Below are 12,870 nucleotides of genomic sequence, written 5' to 3' on the forward strand. Positions count from 1 at the left end.
TTTGAATGGCCATATCTCCGTAACGGCGCGGCGAATCCGCACCAAATTTGGGGGATCCCTTCAGCTCGAGGAACCCTCTCGAACGCGAATCGAGTTTACGTCTAGAGGCCCGCTTTCGAATGAGACCACCCCCGCGTGGATAGCCCCCGGGGTTCGGGAGTTACGGGTGGTTAAATGCGCGGTCCAGCGCCGACCGATCAAGCGATCCCGGGGTGCTACCGACGCGTGGAGGGTGGCGATTGAGAGGGCTCCTCGAGCTGAAGGGATCCCCCGAATTTGGTGGACCAGTTCCAAGGGAACATACACGTTACTTTCAAAGGTCATTAAAGTGCACGAGACGTGAATTTATATTTATTTACAGAGGTATATTATGTCAAACTTCACACTTCTCTAGTAAGTTTCGTCTGTGTGTGAAGACAGTAGCGCAAATCCGTGAATGAATGAATGGAATTGAATTGAATTAAAGTTGAATAAACGTAAACTTTACTGTTCAGTGCACTGATGTCAGACTCATTTTGGATAATAAAGTTTATTGTTAAATGCCCTGCCTCCATTATGTATCTCTGTCACGTCATTATAAGTGTTTGATCACCACATTTGAGAGATCATTGCAAAAAATGTGTTTATGCATATATATATTCTGTTTATGTATATACTGTATTCTATATATAGTACCAGTCAAATGTGTGGACACACGAATGGGAAAGTGTCCAAACTTTTGACTGGTACTGTACTATAATATACACAAAGAATACCGGCCGATATATCGATATCGGCCTTTTTTTACTCCCTAATATCGGTATCCGTATCGGCCCCAAAAAACCCATATTGGTCGGGCTCTGCTTAAAACATCTTTGCCATTTTTATAAAGACATTACAAATTTTCTCGTTATGCTAAGTTATGCATACATTTATGTATGGATACTCCTAGTTTCCTTCAATTAATAAAATGTTTTGAAAACTAAACTGTCATCGCAGAGGAAAACTATTAGCCATTTTAGGGTAATGTGGCATCTTATGCTGTAAAAACTTCGTGAACACCCTCCAAACAGGACATGAGTGACCGGTCCACTCAGATGGTCTATAATGCCTTATCAATGAGAACTTCTTGCACATTATGAAGTACAATCAAAAACACAAACACCCTGAATGAAATCCACTTAGTAGCTGCAGTCAAAACGCATACATTGTGAGAAAGTGTTTTCATTCTGAGACGTACCTGGGTTCCTCTCAATGCGGGCGTTGTGTCTGCCACCCCATTTCTTTATGATCCACTCCCTGTAGTCGATGACTTCCTGGGTGACTTTAATTATGCGGCCCAAAGTGCTGAGGCGACAAGATAAGTGGCAAATTAAATAGAGTTTGAGAGAATTAGGGTGAAGGTGCTTGAATGCAGATGAGATCTGTACCTGTCACTGTCTTTGTTTGGGTAAGAACGTGCAAGAGGTGAGACGGCGTGACCCAGTATTATATAGGCGTAGTCAAAAGCCTCCTTCACCTGCATGGCACCGTAAGAGCTTCTGCCCACATCATTACCTAAACAGTCACACAAAAGAAGAAAAATATAGTAACAGAACAAAAAATGTTTCACTTAAATTTTTTATGGTTCTTGTGCAATTCCGTGGTTTATTTTCATGTAGCATCAATATTTTGATAAATATTTAGGTCAGGTAAATTTTAGAACTTCTATCATTAATTATAAAACATTGGTTTAGTACACAAGTTTTTGTACTAATTTTGCATGTTTTCTTTTTTCTTTTAAAGATATTTTGCAAGGATGGAAGTTTCTGTAACATTCTGTAATATTCTAGTGCTTTCTGGAACATTCTAGAACATTGTAGGTCTAGTCATAAAAGACAAAAATCATACAGTGTACACTCACTTTTGGATAGCTGTTTATGCTAAACTGTTGTTGTTAGCTCAGTATTATGCATGTACCATGTCATTTTTATGCAAGAGTAAAAACAGATTAGCTTGTGTAAGTTGTCAACATATTTTAGTTTTCATGAGCACTATTAATGATAGTGCAATTAATTAATGCTTAATGATTTTCATGTGACATTTTATAAAGAAACATTTAAAATAATAGTGAAATAAAACTTTTATAAAAATTTGTTTCACAGTGTAATGAATACAATTCTTCAATACTGAAAGTAATTTACTGAAAGTTGTTTCTTTCATCAAACTACTTTCATTGCCTTAAAGCACATAACAGCAACACCAAACATCTCATTTTCTACAACAATTTCAAACGTGTTCAATGGCTCGGTTCCAAAACCTAGTGAGCGGCCTACCTAGACAGCATCTCAAGTTATCATAGGCAAAGTTAATGACACAAAGTCTGTCCTAAAACACACGCAGTTGCCTTTTAAGATATCTTGTTTTGGCCAAATTTGGATTCTTGGAAAAAGCAATTCAAGAATGTATTGTGGAGAGCATAGCGACCAAAGAAGTTGAAAGAATGTAAATTTTATTCCATACCGTATAGGTTTTCCCAAACTATGAATTAAATCATAAAAATGTAAACATGTAAATGAATGAATAAAAACAAATCGAAATATATACCTTTCTATAAATATATTCTAAATAATAATACTACAAAATAATAAAATATATATTTATTTCTTGCATGTCATGAGACCATCAACCAACATTAACAACTGTGAACATGCATTGTTAAATTACTGACATATTCTCAGGGTGGACTTAAAGTAATATTTTAGGGGTTTGGCTGCCAAAAAAAAGTTTGGGAATCTCTGCCATAAAATATTAAAATTGTGTGTAAATTATGTATTTTTATGCTTTAGATAATTAATGTGTTACCTTAGTAACATCCTAACACCAAACTGTATTGAAAGCAATTGAGAGTCGAGTCTTTATGTGAGGAATTAGTGAAATTGGTAATTTATGAGGTTCCAACTCAGTTAGGATGCTGCCTCAGAAACTAGCTGCCAATGTAGGCAGTAGACAGCAAGCAGCTCACTAGGGTTTGCGTTATTGAAACCAATTTTAGATAAATGGCTTGAAACACACCTGGAAGAAGAGGGTCCTCAATACAGAGCATGGAGGGCCTGTAGCCATTACTCATGGCCTTCATTATGTCCTCTTTAGCCATGTAAGCGCCGCCGTTCTTTATCCTGATGCCTGTCTTCAGGTAGTTGAAGTGTCTTCCATACAGCTCGAAGAACTCGATGAGCAGAATGCCAAGGTTCATGTTGGGAGTCCTAGCATCAATTCTTGGGTGCAACTGTGGGTGTAAGTCAAAAAAAAAAAAAAAACAGCAGGCAAGTCTCTTTATTTGTTTGGTAGAGTCATTTATGAAATGAGCATGACTGACAGTCATACAAAGGTAGTAAAATATGCTTGACAAGTAATGACAGATCTCTAAATGAGACTAGACCAAGTTATTTTTATTATGAAACACTCTTCGTCTGCATGTTGTGACAGTTTTCAGACCGGCTGCTAATGTTGCACCTGTAAGAAGCTGATGACCATCAGGATGAGACTGTAGGAGCTGATTCCTCCAGTGAAGACTTCGTTGAGGTCTCGCTGCAGCAGGAACTGTTTCAGCACTAAGATTAAATAAGGCAGCACGGTATACTTCTGTGTGGGAGAAAAAAAAGAAGCTATTTTAGACTTTAGTACATCAAAAAAGACGCCATTTACACCAGGCATTAATAAGCATTTCAAAAGCGACTCATTTAACACTTGAAGGATCCCTACAAGGTTCGCAAAGGGTCTTTTTATGACAACAGTGTCTCATTACACATTTACATCAGGAATATCTGTTTTGTGAAGTCTTGCACATGGATGTGCCGAAAACATGGGGGTTTCATACATGATTGTCTTTCACTGTAGATAAAATCCAGCTGTTCAGAAGCAGCAGAGATATTCACATGAGGTAAAGTGTTATGATAACTGGTGACTGGGCCAATAAATCTAACATTCCTCCACCATGCAAGATTGACATCGTCTTAAAGGTTTTGGTTGGGTGGCATTCACTATCGGAGTGTTTCAAGTCATCCTGGGAAGTTTGCATTTCTCAATTATGTTTGCATTTTCAATTACGATGTCTATGTTCAAGTCACTTTAGTCTGAGCAAGATAAAAGCAAAAACAAACAAGATTTAACTTCACAATTTTAACTCAAAAGGAGTTGACCAAAAAGTATGAGAATCCCAGCTGTAAAGTATACAAATAGTTAAATCTAATAAAAATAGGACTGTATCACCCATTATTTGCGTGAGCTATGTATTATGTTTATAAGATTATTAAGGTGTTAACTTAGCAACATGCTAACACCAAACAATATTGAAATCAATTGCGAGTTGAGTCTCAGTGTGCTTCACATTTGTCAACAGTGAGGTTCCAATTCACTTAGGATGCTGCAGATGTCTATGTAGGCAGTAGACAACAAGAAGCTCACTAGTTCATATTTACAAGTTGGGAAGTCGTAATTACGATGTCAGGTGTCACATTCGTCACTTTGGTAAGAATTAGGGATGTAACGGTATGAACATTTCTTATCACGATTATAGTGACCAAAATTATCACGGTTATCAGTATTATCGCGGTATTGTTCAAATGTGCTGGAGATGTTCAAAAAGTACAGACACATAAATCACTTCACCAAGTTTCATATTTAAAAATCAACAAACAACAAATAAAATGACTTTTTGTTTGCATAATCACTAAAACAATAACATTACCAATGATGTTCGGATTTTAAATGACAACTTGACTGACAACAGTTTAATAGCATGTTGAAATATCTAATGTAAATGTTCAAATAAAGCTTTGAAAAAGTTTAATAAAAAGGTAAACCTCAAATTTCAGCCTTTAAAGAAAAGATATGTCAAAATGATCATTGATTAATAAATGATTATATGTATTTTATCTGCTCCATAAATAATTCTAGATAACTTATCTGAATTGTTTAAATGTGTAGAATCCACATAAGCTTGTTTTTCATCAACTGGTCAATATTTACAGCAGGGCATGCAAATTCAGTTCGTTTTTGGCTAGTCAGAAACTGCACACAGGCTGAATGTAAATATAAGTCTCTGTAAATCCACTCGCTGACAGCAGGTGGCGCTTGTACATTCATATAATTAATTAATTCATATATATATTCATTTGTATAATTCCCTTAGCACTCTTTTAAAACCTCCCAGCTTTTCCGCCCTGTTTTCACTCAAAACGAAACTACTCTGCGCACTGTGCGCACGTGAGACTGTTACTTAAAACTGTGCTTTATGCTGGACAGTATTTATTTATTGCGAGTTGTTCAAATCGCAGTAATCTAATACGGTTTTAATGATAATTAAAAGATGAAACGGTAATACTAACCGTGGGGAATTTTATCATGATTTATCATCAAACCGGTAATCATTGGATGGTGATGTACATTTTCTACTTTAAAAAACAAAATCAGCAAGATTTTTTTTTTAACTCCACTTCTACAAAAAAGCTTCTGTTTCCCCACTAGTAATTTAATTTGTTCATGTGAGTTCAGACTCAAATACCATCTTTCCGATATGAATTGAATGCCCCATAATAATTGCATGGATTATTTAATATTTGTATGAATATTAGGACTGTAAGTCCAGCATCGATCGATTCGGTCTTAAACAATTTCTGTAGCTCACAGAATCAAAATAATTTAAAACATAAGTACTGGACACTACCAGGCTAAAACAGCACCTTATCTTTGCGTTTGCCAGCACATTTTGAGAATCAGAGGCTGTTCTCTGTAATCCTTCAAAGAAAATGCCATATTGCGACATTATCTCCCACGCACTGATTTTTCACAAAAAGTTAAAAATGACTATTTAAAATATTTAGTCAAATATTGGACTGACTGTCCCAATCACTAAATAAATAATAATAATAATAATAATAATAATAATAATAATAGACAGCTATTCATTAATTTTGTACCAACAATAATCGTGGAAATTTCAAAATTCATTTGGCTCAAACATCTGAGGAAGCATGTGGCCCCATCAGTTTGAATGGATATGACGTCTCTGACCCAAAGCATGTGATTTTTGCATTTGTGTGGTTTCTATTGTTGCTACATTTTTTTTTTGTAAATGTAGAACATATTTTAGTACAAAAGGTATTGGTAAAATCACAGATTTCACACATCAATCTGTGTGCATGCACGTTTAGTCAATCAGACCCTTTGTCCCTAAACTGTGTATTAAGGAAAAACCTCCTCTGACAGATGCACAGATGAGAGCAGTCACAGAGGAGTACAGCAGGTATGCACATGGAAATGAGCTTGGCAGAAGAGCATTAAGTCAGCAGGTCATCTCCTTATTCAAACATCTGCACTGAAAGCTTGCTGACAGATGTTGACAGAAGCAGTGCTGCAACCTCCTCTCTTTAGTCGAACACTGACACTTTAAGCCTGACATCAAATCAGCAACCACAGAGCAAATCTAGGACACATAGTGCATGTAAATACAAGCAGGGTTCAAAATGTACTTCCTGTGCAATGTACTGTAGCAATAAGTAACACTGCAACGCACATTGGGCCTCACTCATGAAACACCAGCAGAAAGAATTTGTGTAAATCGTTCGTAAAGTCGTTCTGCGTAAACATTCGAATTCATGAAAATGTTAGTATTTTCAAAATGTTAACGTTAGTTGGTAGGAAAGAAATTTACACCTGCTCCCTACCACGTGTACATGGTGCGTAAAACGTTCTGTGTTCATTTAGGCAAACTGATGACACTGAATTTGATGCACTGCCATTATAATATTTTACAAGCTCGTTGGGCCGGAATTTTTTACTTTTTTTTTGTAGCTGATAGAGTTGATAAACTGTTTAGCTTTGGGTAAAACGCAGCGCTTGTCACTGTCACTTTTTACCCAGCCGTCCAATCAATGGAGGAGGGGCGGGACAAATACTACACCGACCAATCATACTACTTGTACAACAACTGAACAACAATAGATATTGCTGGTTACTGCATTTTTATATTCAGTAATATTCTTCAAAATGAGATACTAGTAATACGTTACTGCCGTGAATATTTCAAATCATAGCAACCAAAGAGTCTCAGCTAGAAAAACACTGTGCCACCAAAGCGTTCTCCAGCACCACCAGCTGGCCGTTTTAAGAAGAGCGCCGGACAGTTTTTCAGCTGGCTAAAAACACTTTGGTGGACACACGTTATTGAATATTTATTGTTAGGCATATGGCCTATTAGTGTTTTTTGCATTTATGCAATATACTGGAGCCAAACCTGAGAAAGTAGACCAGAATATTCCACTGCGTTCCTGGACACGCAATTTACGTAGCTGTAATTCATAGGCGGGGATTATGCTAATTGTGAATGAGCGTGCACGAGCGCCCTATTTACGAATGATTGGAATTCATTAACATACACGTTTAACTATCAAATCTGATGTGTACGAAGTGTTTGTGAATTCGGAGGAGTTTTCGGGAAGGTCCGTTTTACGCGCAAATTACTCAGAATTTACTCCTATATTTACGAATGTTTCATGAATGAGGCCCAATGCCCATACAATGTTTTCACAAGAAAATGTAGAAAGATTTATGCAAAAATTCAACCATAACTCTGTTGGGAATTGCCTACATGAGGTGAAAGAGCTGAAGACTTTGCTTTTGTTCACTGAAACACATCATATATGTAAGATTAATCTGCTATAGTCACGACATAAAATTACAATTTACATTTACAAAGAAAAGGAAGCATGCAAAGTTGAACTAAATTATATTAGTCCCAATGTGTCATTAGGGCTGTAATTACGCCATTGTCTGTTTCAGCTTGATATGTTCTCATCTTTTTGCAAATCATAGGCAACTAAAATATCACTTTTACAGAGAAAAAATGCTTCAGGCTATATGGCATTTCAGTGAAAGTAAAATGGACAAAAATATTGAATATGACATGACTAAATTGTACTAGAACTAAAAATAAAATTTATTTGACCAAAAAATACAGTAAAGAAATTATATTGTGAAATATTACAATTTAAAAAGAACTGTTTTCTGTTTGAATATTAAAATGTAATTTATTCCTCTGATGGAAAAGTTGAATTTTCAGCATCATTGCTCCAGTTTTCAGTGTCACATGATCCTTCAGAAATGTGTGTGTGGGGTTTTTTTTGAGCACCAAATCAGCTTACTAGAATAATTTGGTTATCATCAATATTGAAAACAGTTGTGCTGCTAATGTTTTTGTGGAAAACGTGACTTTGTTCAGGATTAACAAAGCATGTAATAGAAATCTCAAGATGAACTTGTAAATACTCAATTGTCTGCTACAGTTTGACATGCTGTCACTTTGCAAATAATGTCAATTAAAATGTTATTTTTAGAGACTAAAACAAAGTGATATGCTATTTTAGCAAGTAAAATGGACTTTAAAATGTCCTTTAAATGTAGTAATTTATCAAAATTAGAAATACTACAACTAAAACAAACAAAAAAATGGACAAACGAGCACTACAATAAATACAAGCAAGCAAACAATATTCAGTTGAAGCCACTTTTGAAACTATACATTAGTGTAGTTTTACAAATTTGTTAAATTAGAATTTCAAAATATGCTAAAACTGTTTTTACCTTCACATATTCTTTGATGAAGCTAGCAGCTTTGATGCCCGTCTCCACGTTAAAACTAATGTCCACTTTCACCTCGGTCTCCTGATCTGTCAGTTTGATGATTGGTACCTTCAAAATTCAAAGATATAACACAATTAATGGCTAAGAAACCCCCAAATGTTACAAATTGAAGCAACATTCCAAAGACATTCTTGGCAAAAACAAAAAAGCAACAACCACTGAATATGAAACAGTTTAAGTGTGGTTGATGTTAAATCAACAGTGGGAAAACATACCGTAGCTTTGTCCAAAACTTTGATGGAATATGGTTCTGCCACATTGTGTTTTCTGAGCGCTTGCTCCAACTGCTGCAGGGGAGGTTTCTCCCATTTCCCAAACACCACCAGGTCAATGTCACTACAGTGTAAAAGAATCAGCCAGATTCAGGCCTACTGACTAACAGTAACACAAGGAAAATCTTTCAGGCTTTAGAGACCAATTATTTTGGACTGTACAAGTTTTCATAAACTACAGATCTAGGATCATTTGTGCCATTCTCACATTTGGAGTTAGCAAACAGCAATTGATCATAAAACGTCTGTTTAGTTACTAAAAGACAGCTAAGAGCCAAAAAAGGCTAGCAGGCTATGGTTATGATAAAGATGAAGCACGTGATCTGATCCCACCAGTCTGTGAGTCATCTAACTGTGAATAGTGTTATGTCTGTACAGCAACAACGGATCGTGAGAGCAACATCACGCATGTTGAGATCTGCTAACAATCCTGTTCAAAAATGCACTGCTGTGTTGTCACCTGATGTGCAAGATCAAACACACATTCATTTACCTGGTTGGGAGAAAGAGTCCAGTGCTAAAGCTGCCAAATATCTGGACCTAAAGTACATAAAAGTAAAAACAAATACATTCGTATTTTTTAATTCTAATTTATTATGCTAATAATAGCTCAATTGCATAGACATCAGCTCTTAATCTTACATCAGCGGTTGGCCACAACTCCTTGATGACCGACTCTATCCTGTCCACCACCTCCTGTCTCATGGTGGTCTCCTGAGGACGAGGAGACATGAAATTGTAGAAGTCCATGATTTCTTCATGCAACCTTGGAAGAAATGAAAAAGAAAATTATGGAAAGGCAGCTGGTACAATTTAAGAGGCCATTTTTGCAGATTCATCACAACAACTCAAAGCAAGAATCTTAACATGTACACGACCTGTACAATAAATACACTTGGGCTACAGGACTAAGAACCTGACTGGTTAAATGTTAACAAAATTCACATTCAGATCTGGCTCCATTCTTGTATAGAAACAGCCACGTTTCACAATCCGATCAATTCCCCATGGAGAAAATCAACTGCCGGAAGTATTTAAAGTTTGAAACATGGAAAAGATACTCCAGATTACAAAACAATGAAGTAAAAATCACCATTAACAAATATATGTGAAAATCCCATTATGTAGGGAAAGCATGATCATGAAAAACATGATCATGATGATGGTTTAATGTGGCTGGCAAATTTAAATATGATTTTTTTAATTAATATGCGTTATATCGTAAAAATTATTATTCAACCTTTACATTTGGTCCTCCCAATTGTGAATATTTGGTAACATCCTTGATGAGCTGACTAGACTTTAATTTTTGTTTTGAATCAGATTTTTACAATTATATTTCATAGAAAAAAATACACATACTTATCACGACTTGTAGTCTGTCCTACACCAATGCCTCTAAATAAAACTTCAAGCTAATTTACAGACTTAAAAGTTCTTACTATTTTACTCAGAAATACTCAACAGCTGGAAATACCAAGAAAACCAATGTCCACCAATCTTAAACACCTAAACAGCATTTTGCACCTATGAGTCTATGACAGAGAAATGCTGTCTAGTAGGACTACATCAGCCACTCAATAGGTTTTTAGACACAGTCACTGCCTCATTCGGTTCCAGATTCTTTCATGGAAAAATTCCAGAGGTCTGCAACCATCCACCACAATTATAACAAGTTCATGCAACAGATTCGTCCCTTCTTACAAGCCTACAATTGCTGGGTTACTAAGGACTAAAGCATGCATTGTATTAAGTGTCCAGTGTCATACTCATAAATCAGCAAACACCAAAACCCTGAACATAGCCGACAGCCAACATTAATGGACAGGCGATGACAACAAATGTAACAAAACGGTTAGTAAAAAGCTGTTGTCAGACATAAGCAAACAACAACTCACTTGCCGTATTTGTAAAGTCTACTTCGAAAAGTGTAGTTGATAAGAACTTAATTAAAAAAAATTAATTCACTCAGGTTCGAACAGGTTCAGGTTTAGTGATAAGTCGCGTCGTCCCTGACATGGCATATATAGAGTGCATTAACGCCCACCCACTCTTCCAGCTGCATTGGTTACAGAAGCATCTCTCCTTTTATCCTTTTACTAAAAATCATAAAAAGTTATATAAACCATGAACCATAGCAGAAAAATATTTGAAAATCAGAGAAAAAGTACAAGACTGCGTGCTGAATGGCTTTAATGCGGGAAAGAACTATCCCATTAAGCATTGCGAATAACAATTGAATTAAAAAGAGAAATATAAATATTGATTTAAACACTTGATTATCCATATGCAAACGATACATTTTATGTTCACTGCAAATGCAGCAAGTTATAAATGACTGTTTATAAACTGCATATCTTGCAGTGAACGTAATGTATTGTTTCTATATGTATAATCAAGTGTTTAAATCAATAGTTTTATATATAAAATATGATATGATTTTATATGAAAGCGTAGGGAAGTTGACTATCATTCGCAGTGTTTTTCAAAAATTCTATGCGCTACAAATTTCTTTTGGCGCAATTGTCTCAGTTCTCTGATTGGTTGAGATTTCTCTGCTGAATCATGGGTAATGTAGCTTTTCCACCAAAAGTGTCACTGTTGAACATGATTATTTAATGGAGTGGTAAATCAACTATTTTCAAAGGCTTGATTGTGTTTATGGGGTGCAGTGTAACATGTGTTCATGCTTTGTAAAAAAAACAAAAAAACAACAACATTATTTTCACATATTCTACCTTTATTCTACAATGCTGTTTCTGTTCTCCTAAAAACAGTCTGTTCATTTCCTGAAATACGCAATGGGCTCGGATAGGTTAGCTGGCCCAGTGTGTTGTGATTCGCGAACTGCCTAATGCACGTTGTCCGGAAATGTCACACCCCCTTACCATTATGGATAGTTGCGTGTTCCCGGGGTTTATATACATTTTAGGGTTAGTGATGTCACAAACCCAGGAAAAAGCTTGTTGTAGTCCCTACCAGCTAGGGATGGGCGGTATCTTATCATTTGCGATATACCGGTAAAAATTCTCCCCACGATAAGAATTAAGTCTTCCCGCGATAATAATGATAAAGTCTAGTTGTTGACATATTTCTGTGTGAGACTGCGGAGCGACATTGAGGAAGGTGGACGTGAAATTGAGGAGGAATAGCCTATATCGCTAAATGAGCTCAAGCTCCTTTTACAATCTGTAACTGGTTTGGTTAGGGCTGTACAGTGCACAAAAAAATTGGTCTGAATAAATGTACTACAGTAGCACGTGTGCGATACAGTTTTGCATGTGTATGAGCCTGTTTACAAACCTGTTGTCCAACAAAGATATAATTTATTGACATGCTTTTTCTCCAAATTAACTTAACATAGTCGAGTGTTTGAAATACTTCTTTTTGTGACCAGACGTGGTTTCATATTACAAAATGACAGTATTATATACAGTGATAAAGGCCATGTTGATTAACATTGCATTATAAATATACTTTCCTTACAAAAAATACCCAAGATTGAAGAACACAGATAAACCATATATTTTGTGCAATCGTATGTTTATTTTCCTCAAGTTTCATCAGTTAAAATGTCTCTATCGCCGTTGTGCGTTTTATTCAGCGATAACTGGATACCTTCCTGGAGCATCGTCAGTAGTATTTCTTCTGCTATGGATATGTGGAGTTTCTGTGCAAGAGTGCCTTCCGGCTTCCAGTATGAATTAAACAGTCTTTACATTACGTGTGTACTCAATGCTCACAACACCCTATTTTGGGTAAAAATAGGAAGGATAATACTTTTCTCTAAAGAAACAGGATACCCTGAATTATCGTCAACGCAATAAACGCAATAAATATCGTGATATATTTTAAAGCACATATCGTCCATCCCTACTACCAGCCTTTTTTTGTAGTTTTTGTAGTCCGATTTCTTTAAAAGAAAATATCTCCCTTT

General features: G+C 36.0%; 1 protein-coding gene across 2 annotated transcripts in view; it reads right to left on the reverse strand.

The window, feature by feature from the left end:
• The window catches only part of LOC107691498 (non-canonical poly(A) RNA polymerase PAPD7-like), a 24,026-nt gene that overhangs the window by 5,368 nt on the left and 5,788 nt on the right, over positions 1 to 12,870 (reverse strand). For both annotated transcript variants that reach the window (XM_016490113.1, XM_016490112.1), the window contains exons 2-9: positions 9,576 to 9,699; positions 9,427 to 9,473; positions 8,877 to 8,997; positions 8,602 to 8,709; positions 3,475 to 3,603; positions 3,034 to 3,247; positions 1,410 to 1,536; positions 1,220 to 1,326 (exon numbers count right to left, since the gene is read on the reverse strand). In XM_016490113.1, the coding sequence (XP_016345599.1) occupies positions 1,220 to 1,326; positions 1,410 to 1,536; positions 3,034 to 3,247; positions 3,475 to 3,603; positions 8,602 to 8,709; positions 8,877 to 8,997; positions 9,427 to 9,473; positions 9,576 to 9,699 (977 nt within the window). The remainder of the gene's footprint in view (positions 1 to 1,219; positions 1,327 to 1,409; positions 1,537 to 3,033; positions 3,248 to 3,474; positions 3,604 to 8,601; positions 8,710 to 8,876; positions 8,998 to 9,426; positions 9,474 to 9,575; positions 9,700 to 12,870) is intronic.

The sequence above is a fragment of the Sinocyclocheilus anshuiensis genome, unplaced genomic scaffold, assembly GCF_001515605.1.
Source record: "Sinocyclocheilus anshuiensis isolate Anshui unplaced genomic scaffold, SAMN03320099.WGS_v1.1 scaffold162, whole genome shotgun sequence".
NCBI lineage: Eukaryota > Metazoa > Chordata > Actinopteri > Cypriniformes > Cyprinidae > Sinocyclocheilus > Sinocyclocheilus anshuiensis.